Below are 21,710 nucleotides of genomic sequence, written 5' to 3'. Positions count from 1 at the left end.
TGTTGTTGCTGCTGTGGATGCTGATCGTAGGAGTAAAAAGAACGATGCTGTTGTTGCACCTGGGGCACTTGCTGGTGCTGTAGAGGTTGTGCCAGTGGCTGTGCTCCTGGTTGCTGTGCTGCTGTCGACTGTGTTTGCTGCTGTGGTGCTAGAGGTGTCGCCTGTTGCTGGGCATTCAAGGCCCCAGCAGTGCTCTGGGACGGGACTCGTCCATGGCCATAGTAGCCATACGAGGACTGATCGTTCTGCATTGTAGCTCCTCTCCTTCTCTCTCGTTCGGTACAGGTAGTTCTACCTCTTTCTGATAGATACAAGCCGTGGTTTTGCTTGTTTCCGTTTGTTTTTCAAAGAGTTGCACGCCTGGAAAACTGTTTTTCGCCTCGTTTTTTTAAGGTAAATTCCGAGAGTGTTTGTTTTCGTCCTCTTCTCTTGTTCTTGATAGGGTCTTTCCCTTGCTCTGTGATCTCCTTCCTTACAAACTCTTTGAGGATTCAACTCAATGGATCAATGACCAACGTCTGATGGTGTTGCTCAATACTCAAAAGAAAAAAAAGGGGGAAGAGACAGCGTGTCTGCTCGTTTTATAGCTATACGTTTTGATCTGGTCAGGATGTGTGTCCGTGTCTGTGTGTGTACACTTTGTGTTTTGTTTCTTTTTTTGTCTGTGCTTTTTTGCTTAACTTGCCTGTCCGTTTGTCGCCCGCCAGGAAAATAGGAAGATCACACTCGAAGGGGAAGGTCAAGGACAGAAAGAGAATCCGAACTACAATGTGAATTTTGTGTTTTTTTTTTCGTTTTTTGCAGTTTGGCCATTTTAACCAAGGGGCGGAAACCGGGTTATAAGTAGGTCTTTGAGTTTTGTAAGTCCACGGTTGGACAAATTTCTCAAATTCATGCGTTGTGGTGCATAGGCACCAGCGGCTGTGCGCGGTGACTACATCGTAAAGCATCGAACCTACCCGTGTTTCAAAGCTCGAGTGCGTATCAAATATGTATGACTACATACCTGTTGTTGATGCTCTTTCGTACAACTGGTGCCTCCACCACGGCGACATACATAAGGGAGTAGCATATATGACGGTTGCATCCTTGGGGGGGGGGCTCCCTTTAGAATGATTTGTGGAACGTGTGTGTATCAACTGCAGCTGAGGTTTCAGTTCGATATAACTCGAAATCATTTGAGACGACTGGAGAGAGCCCTAACTACCCACATCAAGGAAGAGAGGGGGAACCCCGGCCCATTCGCCTTCTTCGACGTTCTTCGTGAACGGTTTAACCGCTTTTGCAGTTCTAACTTTCCAGCTCCCAATAATCGTCATTCGTACAACTTTAATGCTAATGGCCTTGGTCCGACACCAGACCATTCGTTAAAAAATAAAAGTGATGGTCATGTACGCAAAGCTCTCCGTAGTTGCACAACGCCAATGGCTTGATCGATTCTACAGAACAGCGGTCGAGACTTGAATTATTCGGGAAGGAGGGTGATGCAAATTGGAAAGGGAGACTGGTCCAGGGGACCCAAAGGACAAAGCCTGGTATTGGCGTGGACAAGTTTACAGCAGGCACACTTCGTCTATTGGCATATGAAAACGTTCTGAGCCACCAAAACTTTTCTCTCCAACGCTTCCTGCCCGCTGAGCATTCGCTCGCAGCAAAATACTCAGATCTGAGCGTCAGTATGCCTACTTTGCTGCTAATGTAGTCAAATTGAACGCATACTGATGCAATACACCCGCATTAAAGCGCGCAAAGAGGCAGTGAACCTACACCCGGAAGCATAACACCTCTCTAAGGTTCTGTAATGGGGAATTTTCGCGGGAAGAAGTTACAAAAAAGAAACGGGAAGTGCATAAGCGCCTAAAAAGGTTTCTAAATTCTCTGCTTTCCCACTGGAGCAATTTTGCTCTCTCACAAGGTCAAAGGAGAACTGCCTTTAAGCATGGGCAATAACTCCATCGTTCAACGTGTAGTCCTTGTACAAGTGAATTGGATCCAAGATTGCGGCGTACGATTTCAAATATCTCCGTAAAGTTCGTCGTGGTTGTTATAGTTTTTTCTTACTTTTCGCTTACACAACTTCGAATGAATTACGGGTGGGCCAGCCGTATAAAAAACGTTACAGCGTGGCATGTACTTGCTGTCTGTCCGTGTGTGGGTGTGCTTTTAACTTTTCATTTCTGGCCCGAAACCAAGGAGGCGAGAGAAATTGAACAAAAATCCAGGACGTTATCTCGAGCCCACACAACCCGAACTTGATTCAGTTTGTTTATACTTTTCCATACAAATAATATTCGAGCCAAATAACACAACTCCATGTCAGATACTATGTATGACCCCTATCAAAAGCTTGTGGTATACATATGTGATATAACTTGTCTCACATATCGGCTTCTATTACAGTTCAAACTCTAAATTCTAGTGTACGTGCATAGAAGTGGGACATTTCATACAGAGGGAGTGAAACCCTATGAAGGGTGCTTTCGGTTCGTTGTGTGAGTTCCTTGCTCTTTCGTCGAGCACATTGTAACTCGGCAACTGTGAGGTTGTTGTTACTTATCACCTGAATCCACGTCATCAGTATGAGACGTTTCTTGGGCTACCCAGGGCTTTTATTGTGTCCGTAGATCCAGTCTCGATTTTTGAGTTCCAAACCAGTCCAGCGCTTTAACTGTCCCTCCCCCTAAGCTCACATAGGCTCTCCCGCGTACAATTCATGTTTTGCACTTTGGAGTTCGTTTTGGTCGCCAAAGGTAAACAACAAACGCAAGTTACTGTGCGATAATATGGAGACACGTTCTATGAATCACACTTGCACTGGCTCAGCAGGACGTAACATCTGCCATCCATACAGAACAATCTTGAGTACGCTATGGTGGTGCTCATGCCATACACTGACCGCTGCCTCGCAGGAGATGGTTGGTTGCTTTTAGACGTTGGCTGCAAAGGCGGTTAAGCCTTTCGAAATGCTCTAGCATGTGTCTCATTGTGCCGACAGAGTTCAAAAAAGTCCAAACCAATGCAATCATAATCCTTGAACTGATGTCCTCACTCCTTGAGATCATCTGGCACACATATCGCATTCAAGGTAGCGAGATCCAGCACTATCCTCCACCAGCCTGTTGAGTTACCAAACAGTGTAACTATGTGGTCAATTGGGTTTTAGCTCCTGGTGTGATGGAAAAAAAAGAAACAAAAATTTGATCTCGGTAGTCCTGCAGTACCTTCCAAGCAGATGAGTATCTTAGAAGGTTTAAAACCTTCTTCCATGCCTGCCTCCAGCCCACAGAATGCAGACGGAGTCATCAGTAGAACAGAACGTTGTGGATATTATCGTGGCAGACAATCCATGTTACTATACTTTAGCATGTAATTGTACTGGGCCCACTTGTTCAGTTGACAAACTCTGGTGGAGAAATCGGAATGTATGACATTCCACAAAAATTATAAGCACTGCATGGATCCAATTGATAAACTCCCTCAACTCCCGAGCATGATCAAAACAACGCCGGGTAAAGTTGAGGTTCCGCCATGGAAAGCAACGTAAGGTAACTTGGGTTCAACTAACACTTGCCCGCCCACGCATGGGAGCTGTAAACGTTGCACAAGCTCAAAACTCTGTTATTTTTCTTTTTATACACGCGCATATCAGTCTGTAGACTGCTTGAACTTTGATCCCCTTTCAACTCATTAGCCATGCACATCACCGATGTTTTGGGGTTTTTCCGTAGCGTGGCCACCTCTTTCCGCGGCGGAGATTGCTCCCTCTGGTAACGGGTTCTCTTACGTGCTGCATTTTACCTGCCTCAGTTTGTCGGCCATATGTATTGTGTACATAAGTAAATCATACAGGCAAATCCCAAACTTTCAGGGTACTATATCACTCATCAACACTTGTCAACAAGCATCATACTGAGAAGAATAGACTGAAAGATTTGGTCTGTTTTGGTCTCTGTTGGTTTCTGTTGGTTTCTGTTGTTCAAAGCTGGATGATGTGTCTTGGAACTAAGACAGGCTGAGCTGGGGTTTTATGAAACCCGAGACAATCCATGTCAGTCCCTAGTTCGCATAAGGAGACAGATTATGACAGCAGAAGTACTACAAATATAGAGTTGACAACGAAAAAAACAACACTATGTTGGGGAAAGCAGTGCTCGCATTCCTTGATCGTGACAAGGGAAATCTCTTCAAATGTGTCCTTTGTTATCTTGTTTTTCTGGTTTGAACTTTGCTTTTGAGGTCTTTTGACATCCGCCTTTTGTGGGATTATCGTAGTCCTGGTTAACAGTTTCAATTCAATGTTTACCATTTCGATTCTCGCTAGATGTACACAGTAAGTGTCTCAAAGATATACCGTCTGCTTGAATATACATGCTGTGTATATATACTTTTAGATAATAAATCACGCTCTGCGCATGAAACCCAAAAATTTCTTCTTGTCCCTGCTCGTAGAACTTCCAGGAGCTCTTCTATCATCAGTACCGGCTGTTGATGGTTTCCGTCCAGCAGTTGAGCTTAAAGATACAAGCGAGCCTATCCTTGGAAGTTTGGAACGAAGTGTTCTTCTGGATATGATAGACTCGGTATCAAATGCAGAGGAAGCTGCAGTTGCAGTAGTGCCGGCAGTTGCCGTTGTCTCAATGGACTCACCTCTTCTCATAGTAGCTGATTGTAACTCATGATCTATATCAACAGATGTAGACTCTTCTGACTTCACTGATTTCACTGATCGAGGTTTCAGTCCTTCATTTTCAATATTGGCAGGTGTCAATGTCATGTCACGCTCCAAATCGCTCGCTAACAGCCTATTACCAAATTCCTCAAGTTCCTTTAAGCATTCGACTTTCTTCTGCTCAAGAGCTTTGGACATGTCCAGTGCATTTGAACAGCGTAACAACATTTTCATATCACATGCAAGCGCAGCTGTTTCATATATTATTTTCATTAGAGAATCATCTGGTGGCGGTGAATCTGGTGCTGCAATCTTCTCCCATGTAGCCAAATGTTCCTCATCTTCTTCTTCTTCATCATCTTCTTCTTGGTTGTTCTTGTCATTGGTTTTGTCTGTGGAAGATTTCTTTTTCACTGTAACATTGCTCACTAGACCAAGTCCAACACCTAAATCATCGGAATCAGATGTTGTTTTGTTATCGGTATCGTTAGGTGACGAGCTTGATTCTTTCACTTTCTGCTTTTCCATTGAAAATTCACCTTCTGGTACTGTTAAAACAATCTTACTGTTCTGAGTCACATCTGCATTGTCTTTTGGTGATAAAGAATCATCGTCAATGACACTTGATACTGTTTTTGATAATGGATCAATACTGTCCTCAACCTCAACCTTCTTTAATGATGATCGAGACATAGAATCTGTACGAAACTTGATTGGGGATCTGTTGACACTCACGTGCTCCACTACACTGTTCTGATCATCACTCTCTTCAGTATCATAATCCATGTGTCTTATTTCCCTTGACAAGCTTGATTTACCAAGACGGGTACGACGAGCAGATAAACGTCTTGGTGATGCGTCACAGCTGCTTCTGGGGGATGACGGTGTGCTGGTTATAGTGCTGGCTTTCCGCAGTAACTCCAAATTGAAATACCCATCGTCTACGGTGGCAAGGTATCCTTCAATTTGGTCAAAACTGGACTTAATATGAGCATGAGTGGTGCAAAACGTGTTGATTAAGTCATCATTGTTATGACAAACTTCATGGAGCTTCTTTTTAAAATCGTTAATCATGTCAACATATGCTTGCATCAAAGCGCTCTCTTTCTTCGAAATAACTGTGTAAATCACCTCTGAAATCAAATCGTAGAGCAATGGGAGCTCATAGAATTTCGCAATCAGTAACATATCTGTTGTAGTGGGTGTTAAAAGCCACTTATCACCCAATTGTCCGGTAAACAGAAACTCTGTGAGGGCTCTCACTGTTACTGTATGGAAAGGAAGATAAAGAGCTCTTGGAATCAATAGAGGCTCTAAAAACCCTTTCAAAGTATCATCACTGAGTAGTTCGGACCCGGTGTTTGAAAAGGTTTCATCATCGATGTTCGGAACACTTGAAGATCTCGAGGTTGCGCGTCTTTTTAACAGTGAAACCGGTGTTTTCAGCTCTTTGGGTCTCACAGCAGACGTGTTTGTACCTCCTGATGCTAAGGAAGCACCACTTATAGATCCTCTCATTGGATCGCGAAGATAGTCCCTCGAATTCATTTGCTTCATGGGTACTCTCATGTCAAGCGGCGGCACCGGTTCTGTAGGTTCAGGCTGGACGGGTGGAATATTCTCAAAATTGACCGAGTCTGGAATTTCAGATGTGGATGTAGACAGGATAGATTCTGCTCCTATTGAAACCACGCTTTGTTTTCTCGATTGTGTATCACCAGAAGTTGAAAGAGGTGTTAGTGGAGTAGGAGGTGTCTTTTCTTGGAAGGGAAGGCGAAACTGTGGTGAATCAGCCCTATCCCGAGTATACGACGCTTTGTTAAGCATAAGAACAGATCTCTTATTGGATCCTGACATGACTGAGGTGGTGTCATCTTCCTCATCTGTAGGCTCTTTGCCATTTTCCAAAGTTTGTACAGCCCTCGAGTAAGCTTTTGCAAGTAACATATCAAAGCAGCGGCCCCATCTCTTTCTTAACAATACGAGAGGAACATTAACCCTATCTCCATCTGCCGTTACAAGTTCGAAATCCGTTAGAGAAGATCCAAATCTCTCGAAAGCGCTTCTCCCAAGGGTCACAGCATACGTCGGGAATACAGACCCCATGGTCCTAATCTTAGATGTTGGTGCAATATATTTCGAGTAAGCCTCAAACGTTTTGCTCTTCTTCAGATTGCCAAAATTTGGGGTGGGTTGTTCTTTTCCTTCATTGTCTGCCACCCCACAGAATGAATTTATCATCGGTTGATTCACCAGCACCATTGTGTCGAATTTCTGAATGGTGTATCCCTCTGACGAGTCTTTTGGGCGGGTCGCTGATCCAAGAATTAACACTTTGTGATGGGAATGCCATGAGAATGATCTCCAAAGGTACATGTTTGTTCTTCTCTTGTTGTTATCAACGTTCAAACGACACCATTTATGAGATGGTCTATTGAATGAAAACACTTCAAATTCCTGTGTAGCTGAATTCGTACCTGAAACTATAATGTTTGATCCAAAGACATCTCCTGTTGGGCGACACAGGCCACGGGGCACAACACTCTTATTGCTGTGGAAAGATTGTGATAAGGGTAGTCTCATACCAGAAGCGTTAGGTGATATTGGCAATGACACTATTGGATTTTTGCCATGTTCGATCACAGATATATCTTGTGACAGGACGAAAAACTCATCTTTCAAGCCTTCTCCGGTTTCTTTTGAAGAGCCTGAAATGACAAAACTATTGTCTTTGGACATCTTTAGTTTTGCCCTTTGCGTCCCCGCGGATACATGGGGATCGACCGATGATCCAACACTGTCATTTCTTGTCTTTAATTCGTTCAAGCTTAGTTGCATCTCTGTGTTGTTAACGTACTGTTTGGATTCCAAATCAAATATGGATATGTGCATCAGTTCTTGGTTCAGTTCGCCTCTTCCTCCAATGATTGCGATTGCAGGGTGTTGCTTGTGATCCGCTGGTGATTTATAACTCACTGCAAGAATACTATGATCGAATCGGCTAACAATGCCAGAGTGCAAGCCATCGTCGAGGCAAACCCAGGCACCAGTGTCTATAGTAAGCTCCCAGAGGTCATTCGTGGGGACAAGTTTGTCTGCGTTATGGCTATCAAGGCACAGCCCGCCAAAGAGGAAGATGGAGTCTCCTGTAAAGGTCAGCGAGTGAAACAGACGGGGACAAGGCTTCACCGTGTTGTCTCGAAGGAGAAACCTGTGCCAGCTTCTCGTGATGATGTTCAGGTAAAAGATCTCGTTTGACAGAAAGTCGCTCCACGGTGTGTCTCCACAGCGTTCCCTCAGCGCCTGCTCCACCGTCTCTATCGACACCTTCGGTAGCGCCAGCTCCATAGCCAGCCCGCCGTGTATAACAACCGCTGAATAAGTGTAGGTCAGCGCTGCGCCAACCCTGGCGCTGAGATTAAGACGAGGATCAGGGCTCTCGTCAGGGAGCGAAAGCGAGTACACTTTGCTCTCAGATGGAAGCAATGGCGCCATATCGATGTGTGTGTGTGTGTGTGTTCCTTCTGGCTCGTTGATTATGATTGTTTACCCTTGTTTCTGGCGATTTTGTATCCTCTTGCTCAACTCCTTTGTTGTCTATGTGGGTGTGTTTTTTTTGGTTTTTGTGTATTGGGATATGTCAATTCCTTCTAAACAAATGTTTGTCCGTTGCCTGTTGGTGTATGAGAGTTTGTCTTAACCTCGAAATGGGACAAACCGAACAAGACGAACGAAAAAAAATCCGCCCAACGTCAGCACTGGTGCATGAAAGTGCGGGCCCATAACTTCTGAGCAAAGTTAAACACAAAGAGGTTTTGGCGGGCTGGGAAGGCGGACACGTCGGAATTTCTATGGGACGGGGAAGGAGAGAGCATTCCCGAAGGAGTTACGCTTGGTTGAGTTGAGAGGAACAGCAGGGAAGAACAGCAGAGAGAAACAGCGGACATGAACAGCGGAGGAGGACTACTGTGTTGAGGTGTCTTATTTTGTTGCGCGTTTGTCCGTTTTGATGGTGTACAATTTTTGTAGACTTTACACTACGTGATGGTCCCCCATGCCACCATCGAGGCCACCATCCAGGCCGCCATGGCTGAGTGTGGTGGAATTTTCCAGTAGGGCATTCACTGTAGGCTCTAACCCGGTATTCAAAGAGTACCTCGTTCAGTGGCTGTGGCCGTATGTTTTGTTCTGCTAGCCCTTCTAGAACGCCGCTATTCGCCTGAAACTTTTAAGAGTACATTTTGTATCAGTTTTATCGTGCCGGACTCCGGCGCGTATTAAACTCGCATGTACTACAAACCACAACCAATCAATAAGCGGGAAATTTCGAGGAATTCGTCGTGAATATCGCCATCTGAAGGTCACTGCAATATATAGCACACTGCCCTGATTTCGATCGAATGAATCATGTGTCGGCTGGCATTAACTCCAGTGTCGAATATAATAACTCTTTGAGGTGGTGATCCATATGCCCTTTCCTGCCGAGAGCTACGCATTTGGATACGCATTGGGATATGCACTTTGCATGCTAGACCTGTAGCTGTGACACAGTGGCACTGGCAAGTTGTTGAGCTTGTGCGTTATATTATAATGGAAAGTATCGGAAAGAATTCTGTCGGTTTTTAAGGAAAAGCTTATACTTTCCATACAATTGAAACCGATTGCTTCGAATCAGAGAAATATGGGGTCTATCGATAATCTTAAAGCCCGGAACCAGACCTCCATGCTCTACGAAACAACGCACAAAGGAGGGTACACCAGAACACCAGGAGAATGCACTTGTCAGGGTATTAACAAAGTCGAGCCAAGATACCTCTAGCATGGCTATCTGGACCGATCATTGTGGTTGTAGGGGTTGGTTTCATCAACGTTTGCTGTGCAGCGTGTGCTATGTCTACTATTCAAACAAAAGGGAGCTGGAAAAGGAAAAAGATATTCCCAGTTATAGTTCATTTGAGGTGTGTAGAGTTGTATCTCAGATAACAGGTTGCGCTATGTTAGGAAATATCTTCCCTTTGTTAAGTCGTAGCTCGACTGATTGAACATGATGGATGTTATATCATGCGCATCTCGGCACAGTCTTAAAAACAGCTGCAAAATCAAAATGATGCTTGGAGCACGCTGATGAGCCCCAAGTTTGTACGGATTGAGTTATAGAGGGTCTCCAGAAACTTCAACATAGAGACTGTTTCAGGAACCAAAAGCCTCTAAACGAAACCTCCATTGTTGGCTTGCATACAGTTTAGCCTGAAATTAAACCGTTTCAAAAAGATTTGATGCCTTATAGCCTGCGAATCACAAAGGAAATGAAAGGACTAAGGAGATGATAACACAACTTGCAGCTTGGTGACTGGATATATTGTTCATGTCCAAATTCAGAATTCTCTACATGACAACTTGGCTTTTGTTCGCTTTTTGGAAAATATTAAATATTCTTCTTAGTTCGACTCCGATGATTATTTGAGTATATATTAGTTCAAGATCTAACTCTTAAATTAAAAAAATATTAGTGCAAACTTTTGGTATTTATCACTAAATTTCAATGAGTATGATCATTCCTGTCTCACAAGTATACATAAATATGATATTTAAACAAATGAATAATGATCTAAACCAGAATACTTAACAACATGGAATAGTTGATCTTAACACCTGGACATTAAGAGTTTGCGCCACATTACACCTGGACACCACACTGCTCCAAATAAACCAACAAGACTGTTTCATAGATTACAGTTGGTACACTTTCTTCAATCAGGGCCACGAAGGGTAGTTGGAAATGACAGTCACGGTAGTTCGATCCCGGTAAAACCATGGTTGACACCAATATGCCCTGTTTTTTTCTCCCATAAAATATATTTGACGTCGAACGTGTAGCATGCCTTTCAACACCTATATATATAACACCGTGGACAAGATATTCATAGAGACGTGGTTATCGTTGACGACAAACGCCATCTTTATATCTCTACTCCATTATGCAATTAATGTTACATAAATGTACAAGTGAAACGAATAATATAAAACTGTTACTCTTTCTAAAATTCTAAAATCCAAATGGATTATCAGCCGAAGCTTTACTGAGATCAGCCTTTTTAAAACCATCATTTGATGGTGTATTACCAAACCCATAACCAGTAGGCTGCGCTTCCAGTGGCTGTTGCTGAGAATAACCTCCGAATGTTGCTTGTGGCATCTGTTGTTGAGGTTGCTGATTAAACAGAGCTGGGGCTTGACCAAATGAAGTTTGAGGTTGACCAAATGGTTGCTGACTAAACTGTTGTTGACCGAATGACTGTTGTTGTTGTTGTGGTTGTTGACCAAACTGTTGCTGACCAAACTGTTGCTGGCCAAACTGTTGCTGGCCAAATGACTGTTGCTGCTGTTGTGGTTGTTGACCAAATGGTGTTGAGATAGATGCATTCTGGAAAGATGTTGTTAAGTTATTCATCTGTTGACCATATATAGGTCCATTTGTGTTGAAAGTTGGCGGAGATGATAAGCTGTAACCAGTTGGGTTAGGACCGAATGGCAATTGCTGCTGCTGTTGTTGGAAACCCGTGTTTTGTACACCAAATGAGGTAGTTGGAGGTTGGTTCATCTGCTGTACACCCAAAGCTGGCTGAGTAACACCAGTCATCTGAGCCCCAAATGAGGTTTGCGGTAATCCACCAGTCATTTGAGCACCGAATGAGGTTTGCGGTAATCCACCAGTCATCTGAGCCCCAAATGAGGTTTGTGGTAATCCACCAGTCATTTGAGCACCGAATGAGGTTTGTGGTAATCCACCAGTCATCTGAGCCCCGAATGATGTCTGTGGTAAACCACCAGTAACCTGTGTACCGAATGATGTCTGAGGTAAACCAGTTGGTTGTCCAAACGATGTCTGAGGCAAGCCACCAGTTCTTTGCAATGGAAGCAAACCACCAGTGAGAGCAGGATTAATTCCACCTGTTCTTTGCAATGGTACCAAGCCACCAGTTAGAGCAGGATTCATTCCTCCAGTCTTCTGTAATGGGATCAGACCACCAGTTTTTTGCAATGGCACCAGACCACCAGTTAAGGCAGGGGCCAAACCACCAGTCTTTTGTAATGGCATAATTGTTGGCTGCAACCCAATGATACCAGTCTGCTGAATTGGGAGATAGACAATACCACCAGTCGTTAAAGGTAGAATGTTTCCACCACCAGTCTTGAAAGGATCCAATAGAGCACCTGTGGCCTGTGCAGCTAAGCCTGTTGGTTGAGAAGCAATGGTGCCTGTCTTTACTGGTTCAATTGGTTTAGCAGGCGTAGCAGGCGTAGGAGCAAATGATTTTGCAGAAGAGGCCGTTTTTGTTGGTTCTAGTGGTTTCAAATTGACCAAGTCTTGCATAGAGCCAGTAAACTGTGCTTGTATAGGAGCAGTGGAAGCCTCAGCCTTCACAGCAGGTTTAACAGTCCAGGCATCATCATCAGTAGGTTGTGGTTGTGCAGCTGTTTTCGTTGGCGATGGAAGAGAACCAGCTACTTGATTAGCAGAATCAGGACGGTTAACTTTCAAAGCACCTGTAGAGTCAGTAAAGAGACCACCGTTCGATGTAGACGAAGCACCTGCGACATCCGCCTTCTGTTGACGATCAAACTTCTGGTCAATGTACTTGGTGACCCTGATTATATCACCTTCACGTAAGCCCAATGTTCTCAACACTGATGCATCGATAGATTCGAGAATGCTTGGGTCAATCTGTTCATTCGAAAAGTTGTTGCTATATCTTTGACACTGGTTGACATCAACACCAGCTTCCAAGAAGAATTCAAACCAGTCATATTCTTCTTTCTTAGAGCCAGAAACAGCTCTTGAAGATGGTCTGTCCCTCGACGTTGATCTGTCCCTTGAAGTTGATCTACTGTAGTCATTTTCTTTGGAAGCCATATCAGCAAGTTTTCTCTTAGCATCAGCCAGCTCATGGCGCAAACGATCTCTTTCTTCCTTGTCCATTTCACGTTCTCTTCTCTCCAGTTCACGTTCTTTTCTATCACGTTCACGTTCAAGTTTCTCACGCTCAGAAACCCTCTCCATTCTCTCACGCTCATACCGAATACGATCACGTTCCTGCTCATCACGCTCCTTTCTCTTGCGTTCACGCTCCTTTCTAGCTCTTCTTTCACGATCGCTTTCACCAGTGTCCTTCGAGGATCCACGCTTGGCTTTGTAAGACTCTAATGACATTCCTGTAACTCTTTCAACAAACTCCAAGTCTGCAAGTGAAAGCTTTCCTGCATCAACTGCAATCTTCACTCCATTTGTCTTGTGCAGGTGGATTTTACCTTCAACGACACCGAGGAACTCGGCATCCACTCTAAAAGTACCCGAGCGATCCTCCCAAGTTCTGACACGAGAACTCTTCGGTAAGGACAACTTTGATCTCTCCTCTTCTTCCGGCTTGGCCTTCTTCAAGTTATCCTTCGATTTGGATCTTGACAGTTTGAACTTACTGGCCAAGGAGCTCTTTGGTTTCTCTTCAGCCACGGGCTCGACAAACTGTGCAGGAACAACACCCGCCTTTCCAGTGACGGTGTTTTGCACCAGCCACCAATCCTTAGACTTTGTGCTGTTTATAATGGTGACAGAATCACCTTCACGAACACTCAACTCATCAGCACCTTCTGCTTCAAAGTTGTAAAGGATTTTACCGCTTCTCTTCTTCGAGCCTTTCGACGATGAAGCATCCTTGATCTCTTTCAACCCCTTTTGGGAAACCGAACCTTTCAAATCACCCAGCACTGACAGTATCTGGGCTGCAACCTCATTAGTACCGGCGTGGATCTCCAGCGAGTAGAGAGGGTCCTTGAACTCGAGAAAGACGTGCTTTTTCTCAGAACTGAAAGAAAGGAGGTCCTGTGCTCTCCATTGCTGTGGGGATCCTCCGTTGACAGAGTCTGGCGAGAAGTAGATGTTACCATTACCAATTGCAAGCATGGCCTTCTTCTTCTTTCTACCGTCAACCTCACTGACCGCCCACGTGTACAAGTCACCGACATCATCGTTGAAGCGCTGTGATGACGAGGAGCCGTCCTGCGTGGTTGGCCTTGATGGCTTTGGCGGCGGCGCCTCTTCTTCTGAGGAGTAACGACGAGAGCCTTGATCAACGGACTGAGGTCTTGGCTTAGAAGGCAACGCAGGAGGAGTCTCCTCCTCTTCCTCCTCGTGGTCGTCGTATCCCTGCTGTGTATTATCAGAGCTCGTTGGTCTGTCGTATCTTTGCGGAGGCGGTTGCAAGACCGGTTCTGGCGCAGCCTTTGCCGGCGTGGACGCAACCGTTGGATGCGATGGTGGTGGTGGAAAGGACTCAAGTGGCTGCGATTGAGCCACTGGGGCGGCAGTGGCACCAGCAGAGGCACCAGGTCTCATCTCGATGTAGTTTGCCGGGACAAAACCGTACTCTTGCGACTTCGATACCAGGATCCAATCCGGGTCCTTATCGTCGTACACTTGGAACTGGTCGTTCTCCTTGAATGAAAGCTCCTCATCTGTCTGTCTATCATAGTCATACAGTGCACGAGCAGTGCCAATGGCATCGGCAGGAGCGATATAATTGGAGGGAACCAACCCAACAGGCTCCTCGGCGTCAGCACCCACAACTCTTTTCTTCACAGTCCACCAATCGTCAACCTCCGACTTCTCCAGCAGGTACAGGAGGTCGTTCTCGTCAATCGCCAGCTCCTGGTCGTTCTGAGGCACGTACGCATACGTCGCCTTGTAGATACCCAGAAATGACATGGTCCAATGCTACAGAGATCAAATGGCAATTGGAGATCTTTGGTGGAAAAGGCAGAGTATCAAGCAAACAGAAAAACACCCCCCCCCGTTTTTGTCCAAATTTTATGTATAGGAGTGCTTTCGCTAGCGGGTGGGCCCTACGGGCCAAAACGAGGAAAAAGACAACACACAGAGGCAGAGGGAGCGGAATCTGCGAGGAGCAGGCACAAAAGTCGATTTTCTTGCGCGCTGAAACGGCGTTGGTTGTGTTTTCCGGTGTAGTTTTCCGGTGTAGTTTTCCGGTGTGTTTTCCGGTGTGTTTTCTGGTGTAGTTTCCGCACGGGGCACACACCCGCACACCCAGACACACCAGCCGGAGTGTCCCAAACGGGAACAAATTCGTTGCAGACGACGCCTACGCCTTTTCGTGTGCTGCCCATGAAATAGGGGAAAAGCCAACGGGGAGCAGGCAAAGTGTCAGCGCATGACAGTAGCGCACGGGAAGGGAGAGTGGGCTGGTACAAAACGAGCGGTTGTCTCTTCAGGGAAAGGCAATTTTTACACGGAGGAGGAAAATTTAATACCCAGCGCTACGACAACAACCCGATATAAACGGCAAAATAAAGGGCGCTTGGTATAGCAGTTGAATGATCAGAACCTTCACCATGTCCAACCAAGTTGCTAGTAAGCCTTCGATGTTCTCTCTTGCGTCTGGCCGTGCTGGGACAAGCGCGCCAGTGGCGAGTGCTAGCGCCGGCCACGGTAGCGGTGGCGCCCATAGCATCAACAGGAGCTCAAGACCGTGCTCGAACTGTACGTGTTCTCCAGGGTTGTTATCCAGACAGAACAGAAGAAAGTCGTTGTTCATGCACCAGCTGTCGAGAAGAAAGAGTTCTACTCCCGGGTCTCCAAGAAGATCCATGTCCGCGGAGAGCATTTACTCTTCAGATACGCTGTGCACCACGAAGAACGTGAACACCACCAAGAGATTGGAAAAGTTGAGGTTCAAGATGAAGGAGAACGACCTGGCGGTTTACATTGTTCCTAGCGAGGATGAGCATAGCTCCGAATACGTCTCGTCCGCTGACCAGAGAAGAAGCTTTATCTCTGGGTTCACTGGTTCCGCCGGGATTGCCATCATCACCAGGGATTTGTTGAATTTCAACGACATTCCAGAGGGTAAGTCTGCGTTGAGTACTGATGGAAGATACTTCAACCAGGCTGGCCAAGAGCTGGATTTCAACTGGGTTTTGCTCAAGCAAGGCGCAAAGGGCGAACCAACATGGCAAGAGTGGGCAGTCCAAGAGGCGATCGAACAGTCCCTTGGACTGGGAAAGAAACTTGTCAAGATTGGTATTGATCCGAAAGTTATCAGCTACAAGGATGTTGTCAGTTTCCAGAACACAATCAAGACTAAAGTGGATGAAAACGGAGAAGGATCTAAAGTGGAACTCGTTGCCATTAAAAACAACTTGGTTGATGCTATCTGGGGCGAGTTTGAAGAAGTTCCAAAGAGGCCTTCAAACAAGTTGATCCATTTGACAAAGGAATACACCGGTGAAGAATTCAAGAGCAAACACCAACGACTGATCACGGAACTGAACAAGCACAACTCCAATTCCATCTTATTGTCCGCTTTGGATGAGGTTGCATGGCTCCTTAACTTGAGAGGTTCTGATATCGAGTATAACCCTGTCTTCTTCTCTTATGTGATTGTTGACGGTGAGACCACCAAGTTATTCACCGATAACCCATACTCCGATGATGTTAAGACATTCTTTGCTGAAAATAACATTACCGTGCTTCCATATAATTCCATTTGGACTGAACTATCTTCGGTAACCACTGCGTTGAAGCAGAAGTCTGCATCCATATCCATTCCAGAAACTGCGTCTTGGGAAATCGTGCGTAATTTGAACAACTGTAAATACAGACAGATAGTTTCACCAGTTATTCTGTTCAAGTCTGTGAAGAATAAGACCGAGATTGAGAATTTCTCCAAGGCACAGTTGAAGGATGCCGTTGCAATAGTGAGGTTTTTCGCATGGCTTGAAGACAAACTGGTTCGTGGCGAAGGGTTGATTGATGAGTATGCTGCTGGTGAAAAGCTCATTGAATTTAGACAAGAACAAGAGCATTACATGGGCAACTCATTCGAAACCATCTCCGCAACGGGTGCAAATGCTGCGGTGATCCATTATGCTCCACCAAGTGAGAACTCTGCGATGATTGACCCTTCAAAGATTTATCTTTGTGACACTGGATCCCAGTTCATGGAAGGTACCACTGATATTACAAGAACTTTACATTTTGGTGAACCAACTCAGGAGGAGATTGATAACTACACGTTGGTGTTGAAGGGTAACTTGGCCATCGAGCAGTTGGTATTCCCAGAAGGTACAAACGGTTATTACATCGACATTCTTGCCAGACAGTTCTTATGGGCCAAGGGGTTAGACTATAGACATGGTACTGGTCACGGTGTTGGTTCTTATCTCAACGTACACGAGGGACCTATCGGCATTGGATTGAGAAATGGGTTGATCTCATACCCATTGGAGAAGGGAAACATCGTCACCAATGAGCCTGGATTCTACGAGGATGGCAAATACGGTATCCGTATTGAAAACGATATGCTCGTTGAGAGCACTGACTTGAAGTTTGGTGAGAAGTCATTCCTCAAGTTTAGAAACTTGACATTGGTTCCATACTGCAGAAAGCTAACAAACGTCTCGCTCTTGACCCACGAAGAGAGAAAACTAATCAACAATCACCATAAAACCGTTTGTCAAATGCTTTCTCCTTTATTGAAGGATGACCAAAGAGCCTTCTACTGGTTGAAGAAGGAGACAACGCCTGTTTAACCCACAAATTTACTACATCTCTTTGTTAATGTGTCTATTAATGCTTGTCTTTTTTTTACTTGTGTGTGTACGGATGTATGTGTACGGATGTATGGGTACGGATGTAGGTGTACGGATGTAGGTGTATGGATGGCCATGCTGGTGAGTAGTAGTTAGGCAAGTTAGGACCGGCTTTCCCTTAGTCACGGACCTAGCAGTTTAGACGAGGAGTCACAGCTTTTGCGAAAATCGGGATTTGCGAAAGAAAGGACACCTTTGGAAAAATTCGCGAACATTGTGGTAATTGGCGTGAAATTCAAAATGCTTACACTTTCCCCTTCTCTCATTGGCTGCTTTTGAGTCACACTGATGACATAATCACGCCCCCATTTTATATTTTGTGTTTGGAACGTTTGGCGGTGCCACGCCCGGAGGAGGGTTTTTTTTTGTTTTTCTCCCTTTCCTGGCCCTTTCTTTGCGCTCAAAAGCCAAGGACAATAACTGTAAAAAAAAAGGGAGGGTCATTGATTTTCTTTTCCTCTTCTTTCAACTTGGTGAATATATTCTCCCTATATCTTTCATAGTTATCTACAAGAATCTCTATTATTCTCATAGACATTGAGGCTTGACCACGATCCCCAATTCATTTGCATTATTATATCCAATTTCAAGTTGTTCTCTAGGCCATATACAGCAGAACGTTCAATAGAAGAATACACCCGTGGCAGCGCCTTTACACACACAGATCATATACAAAGCAGATGTTGAGAACAGTACCACAGATTTCAGATATGTCACTACTACTACGCAGAAACTTCTCTTCTACAATGGCAAACTCTACTAAGAGATTTTTGCAAACCACACCAATGCCCGTCCAAGGTGTGAGCTACGTGCCGTACAAGATGTCCACACAGAGTTCGGAAGGGACTAGTGACCGCAGCACGACGAAGAGTTTGGGATCGACCGGATGGGCCAAGCACAGTCTACCTTCTAGAAGCTTTGGAGATGTTTTGAAGAGAAACAAGACCGCTGAGGCACCAACCGAGGCAAGCAAGGCGGCTTCCACCATTACCAGTACCACTACTACAACACAGACCATACCCCAAGAGGCAACCACTGTTGATGCCAGCACCACAACTACACCAAAGAAGAGAAGAAGAAGAACATTGAAGCCACGCAAGGCACTTATTACGCTATCCCCGAATGCTCTTGCCCACCTCAAAGGTCTCCTGAACCAGCCGACACCACAGATGATTCGTATTGGAGTGAAGAACAGGGGCTGTTCTGGCTTGACATATAACCTTGAATATATCGAACAGCCACAGAAGTTTGACGAGGTTGTCGAACAAGACGGGGTTAAAGTTGTCATTGATTCAAAGGCCCTCTTCTCGATCGTTGGTTCCGAGATGGATTGGATCGATGACAAGTTGAGTTCAAGATTTGTCTTCAAGAATCCAAACTCTAAGGGAACATGTGGCTGTGGTGAATCCTTCATGGTATAAATTTTCATCACTGATTGCATGAGCGTACCGCTTCTTGAAACTAGTACGCATTTCATAAACATACAAGGGGTGTGAGTGGGTCTTTTCTGTCTTTTGTTTTCATGGGTTTTTGCTGTTGTTGTTCAATTTTATATTTATTCTTGGAGAGTGTTCCTAGGCCAGGCTGGATTATACTCATATTTTTACGCAAACTGACTTATTAGTTAAGAAATTGTCATTTTCTTTCTCTTCTACCAGCAGTTGTAGATGTTCTGTTTATGTCTTTGTTTTGATTTGTCTTTGTGATCCTACGGTTTACACAAACAGAACCGATGTTTGTGGCAAGTTCCTCAGTATTGTGATCTGAGGTGAAATGATTGCCCATTGTGGTTGATTTGTGGTTAAAATACCATTGTGGAGTTCTACAATAGCGTCGTTCACCAGTAGAAGAGTATTAGACACACATTAACGATGATCTCCAAGTGCTTCGTCTTGCCCTTGTTGGCTTCCATGGTCACTGCAACTGCTCCAGCTATTGCAATCAACGACAATCCAACTGATGTTCTTTACAGAGCCGATTTCCCCCAGGGGAATGCGCAGACTGTTGTAGGTGTTATCCAGTTCTACTCTTTGAACGGCACCACAAAGGTTCACGTCGATGTTACCGGTTTACCAAAGAACTCTGGTATGTTTACGTACCACATCCATGAACACCCTGTTGGTGGTGACTGCGAAACTACGGGAGGCCATTTCAACCCATATGGTGCACCAAGTGACTGCGAACTGCTTGGAGACGACTCCATTTGCGAGATTGGTGACTTGAGCGGTAAGCATGGCTTGATCAATACAACTTGCTTCGAGTTGTTTTATTATGATCCATATTTGGGATTGGATGTATCCACGCCTCAGTTCATTGGTGGTAAGTCTGTTGTGATCCACTTGGAGAGCGGAGAAAGATTGGCATGTGCTGATATTCGCAAGTCCAGAGAACCAGAGGACTTGTTGTTGTTGAATGCCGAGACAGAGGCTGAAGAAGTGAGAAAGTATGAGGAGTTGGCTGGGATCATCCATCGGTCATCTCATGACTTTCAAGCTACTTCAGTAGATACTGAAGAACTCTCAGAAACACCTGAATATGATGCTTCTACGGAGGATGATTTGTCTTCCCCCGAAGATGTGGATGAGCAATATGAAAAAGATGATAATAATAGAAGAGATGACGTTGAGAGTGACTTCGAGGCTGAAGATGATTCTGAAGAGGCCGATGTTGCACACAAGGGTAAGAGTGGTAAATCAACCACAGAGGAAACTACAGAACACACCAAAGAAACCACCGAGGAATTGGAAGACAAAGATGAAGATGAAGATGTTGAAGATGGTGAAGAATCTGATATCGAGGATGTCTTTGACGATATTGATAAGAAACACCCTGACTACTCAGAGATTCCTATTGACAACGGAACAATTTATGACAACTGTACCAATGGCACTAAAGAGGTGACTGAAGATGATCAGGTCAGTTCAGCATCTTCCATTAGTCTTGGAATCGTCATCTCTATTGTGTCAGCATTGATTACAGCTCAGTTGTGTTGATCATTATTCCAGCGTTCAGTCTTAGCATTAGATTCTTAGCTTTAACAATATGACAAATTGTACTGCACCCTCTCATCTCGATGTGTGATTTCTCGTTTTGTGAAGAAGCTGATACAGCAAGCGATCAAAAAAAATGCGTTTCTTTTTGGAGTAGCCTTATTCAACCGCGGGCCGTTTAACGAGCGTTGCGGGCGATGAATGTGGGGTAGTTGATATATAAAAAGGGTCTTGTGGAGGGGGCGAAAACCCACGTTTATTCAACACAACAAACAGTTCATCAAGCAATACAACCAACTATGAGTTTCAAGAGCGAGCCAATTTTCAAACAGATCGAAACATCTCTTTCATCCAATCCAAGCTTAGCTAAAGAGTTGGTCAAGAAGACGAATTCCGTCATCATCTTCAACTTGAAGAACAAGAAAGGCGAACAGAAAGCATGGAAGTTAGATTTGAAAAAAGAAGGAACATTGACTGAAACCACAGCGGATGCTGAGTCTGATTTACTCATCAACTTGGGTGACTTGGACTTTAAGAAGTTGGTTAACGGCAAGAGTAACTCCCAAAAGTTATTCCTCACTGGAAAGTTGAAAGTGAGAGGTGATGTTATGAAAGCTGCAAACATTGAGAAAATCTTGAAAGCAGTTGCGCCTGCAAAGGCCAAGTTGTGATGGAACACATCTGACTGTGTGCCAATTTTGTCGTTCGTGCTCTTTTCATATACATACTGTTTTCTTAGCTTTGAACAAGTACAATTTGACTAGTCAGGACGCTTAGGTTAAATGGCTCGAACACATCAGCAGTGTAGTTTGTCACAAACAAGAGCAAAGGAGGAGCACTTAGCGGAAGCGTGTTCTCTCCAGAGGGTTGGAAATCGTTCTTTCAAACAGTTTAAATAGACTGCACTTTTACTAGTTCAACATGCGTGTAGGAGCCGAAATGTTTTGTTGAGTTGAGATATGTTGGGCAAGTTTTGATGTGGGATTAACCTACCTCTACGCACATATACTATGTAGATCCATACTCTGGTGGAGCTGCTGATGGGTGGGTAGCTGACACCTCTGGTATTTCGAAACTGGTGTGGGGAAAATGTTCCGTAGGTATTCACTGCTCAGGACAACTGTAGACGAGAAGAGCCCAATGAGTGCGCGCCACACACGCGAACTTTGACACAAAAAAATCCAAACGTGTCCAAAACGGTGGTTGCAGAGCACAAAATTGCCAGGGCAACAACGGCTTGCAAATCCCACTCCTAAGGTACCGGTTGTCGACGATTCACAGCAAAGACAGGCTCTGATGGACGTGGTTTAAAGACTGTTCATAACATAGCGTCAGTAGTTGCTTAGTACGCCTTATGACAGTACCATTCTACGATCCACGATTCA

The 21,710-nt window shown here is 44.7% G+C and overlaps 9 protein-coding genes across 9 annotated transcripts; 5 read left to right on the top strand and 4 right to left on the bottom strand.

Annotated features, from left to right (window-relative positions):
* Positions 1 to 430: 430 nt before the first annotated feature.
* On the bottom strand, positions 431 to 1,074 carry CYBJADRAFT_24474 (uncharacterized protein). The gene has a single exon (XM_020217600.1). The coding sequence runs from the start codon at positions 948 to 950 to the stop codon at positions 606 to 608; it is 345 nt and encodes a 114-aa protein (XP_020069284.1). The 5' UTR covers positions 951 to 1,074; the 3' UTR covers positions 431 to 605.
* Positions 833 to 1,232, bottom strand: CYBJADRAFT_168907 (uncharacterized protein). Its single transcript, XM_020215557.1, has one exon. The coding sequence runs from the start codon at positions 1,176 to 1,178 to the stop codon at positions 999 to 1,001; it is 180 nt and encodes a 59-aa protein (XP_020069283.1). The 5' UTR covers positions 1,179 to 1,232; the 3' UTR covers positions 833 to 998.
* Positions 1,233 to 4,138: 2,906 nt separating this feature from the next.
* Positions 4,139 to 8,338, bottom strand: CYBJADRAFT_168906 (Kelch repeat-containing protein). The gene has a single exon (XM_020215556.1). The coding sequence runs from the start codon at positions 8,162 to 8,164 to the stop codon at positions 4,400 to 4,402; it is 3,765 nt and encodes a 1,254-aa protein (XP_020069282.1). The 5' UTR covers positions 8,165 to 8,338; the 3' UTR covers positions 4,139 to 4,399.
* A 793-nt stretch (positions 8,339 to 9,131) lies between these two features.
* On the top strand, positions 9,132 to 9,590 carry CYBJADRAFT_168904 (uncharacterized protein; the record flags this gene model as incomplete). Its single annotated transcript, XM_020215555.1, has 1 exon — positions 9,132 to 9,590. A coding segment is annotated over one exon (174 nt), but the record flags the coding sequence as incomplete, so codon positions are not given.
* Positions 9,591 to 10,715: 1,125 nt separating this feature from the next.
* SLA1 (cytoskeletal protein-binding protein SLA1) lies at positions 10,716 to 14,569 on the bottom strand (the record flags this gene model as incomplete). The annotated part of the gene is made up of 2 exons (XM_020215554.1): positions 11,001 to 14,569; positions 10,716 to 10,937 (listed from the first exon to the last, which is right to left on the bottom strand). The coding sequence occupies exons 1-2, from the start codon at positions 14,430 to 14,432 to the stop codon at positions 10,716 to 10,718; spliced, it is 3,654 nt and encodes a 1,217-aa protein (XP_020069280.1). The 5' UTR covers positions 14,433 to 14,569.
* Positions 14,570 to 15,106: 537 nt separating this feature from the next.
* On the top strand, positions 15,107 to 17,275 carry CYBJADRAFT_130031 (Creatinase/aminopeptidase; the record flags this gene model as incomplete). Its single annotated transcript, XM_020212889.1, has 1 exon — positions 15,107 to 17,275. The coding sequence occupies one exon, from the start codon at positions 15,107 to 15,109 to the stop codon at positions 17,273 to 17,275; it is 2,169 nt and encodes a 722-aa protein (XP_020069279.1).
* Positions 17,276 to 17,897: 622 nt separating this feature from the next.
* Positions 17,898 to 18,999, top strand: CYBJADRAFT_24405 (iron-sulfur cluster assembly accessory protein). Its single transcript, XM_020217599.1, has 2 exons — positions 17,898 to 18,274; positions 18,362 to 18,999. The coding sequence occupies exons 1-2, from the start codon at positions 18,016 to 18,018 to the stop codon at positions 18,754 to 18,756; spliced, it is 654 nt and encodes a 217-aa protein (XP_020069278.1). The 5' UTR covers positions 17,898 to 18,015; the 3' UTR covers positions 18,757 to 18,999.
* Position 19,000: 1 nt separating this feature from the next.
* Positions 19,001 to 20,397, top strand: CYBJADRAFT_24402 (Cu,Zn superoxide dismutase-like protein). The gene has a single exon (XM_020217598.1). The coding sequence runs from the start codon at positions 19,207 to 19,209 to the stop codon at positions 20,326 to 20,328; it is 1,122 nt and encodes a 373-aa protein (XP_020069277.1). The 5' UTR covers positions 19,001 to 19,206; the 3' UTR covers positions 20,329 to 20,397.
* Positions 20,398 to 20,604: 207 nt separating this feature from the next.
* CYBJADRAFT_168901 (SCP2 sterol-binding domain-containing protein) lies at positions 20,605 to 21,125 on the top strand. The gene has a single exon (XM_020215553.1). The coding sequence runs from the start codon at positions 20,625 to 20,627 to the stop codon at positions 20,994 to 20,996; it is 372 nt and encodes a 123-aa protein (XP_020069276.1). The 5' UTR covers positions 20,605 to 20,624; the 3' UTR covers positions 20,997 to 21,125.
* The last annotated feature ends 585 nt before the right edge of the window (positions 21,126 to 21,710 follow it).

This window comes from Cyberlindnera jadinii (assembly GCF_001661405.1).
Source record: "Cyberlindnera jadinii NRRL Y-1542 unplaced genomic scaffold CYBJAscaffold_12, whole genome shotgun sequence".
NCBI lineage: Eukaryota > Fungi > Ascomycota > Saccharomycetes > Phaffomycetales > Wickerhamomycetaceae > Williopsis > Williopsis jadinii.
Note: the sequence above shows the minus strand (reverse complement) of the source record. Positions and strands in the feature narration are given on the sequence as shown.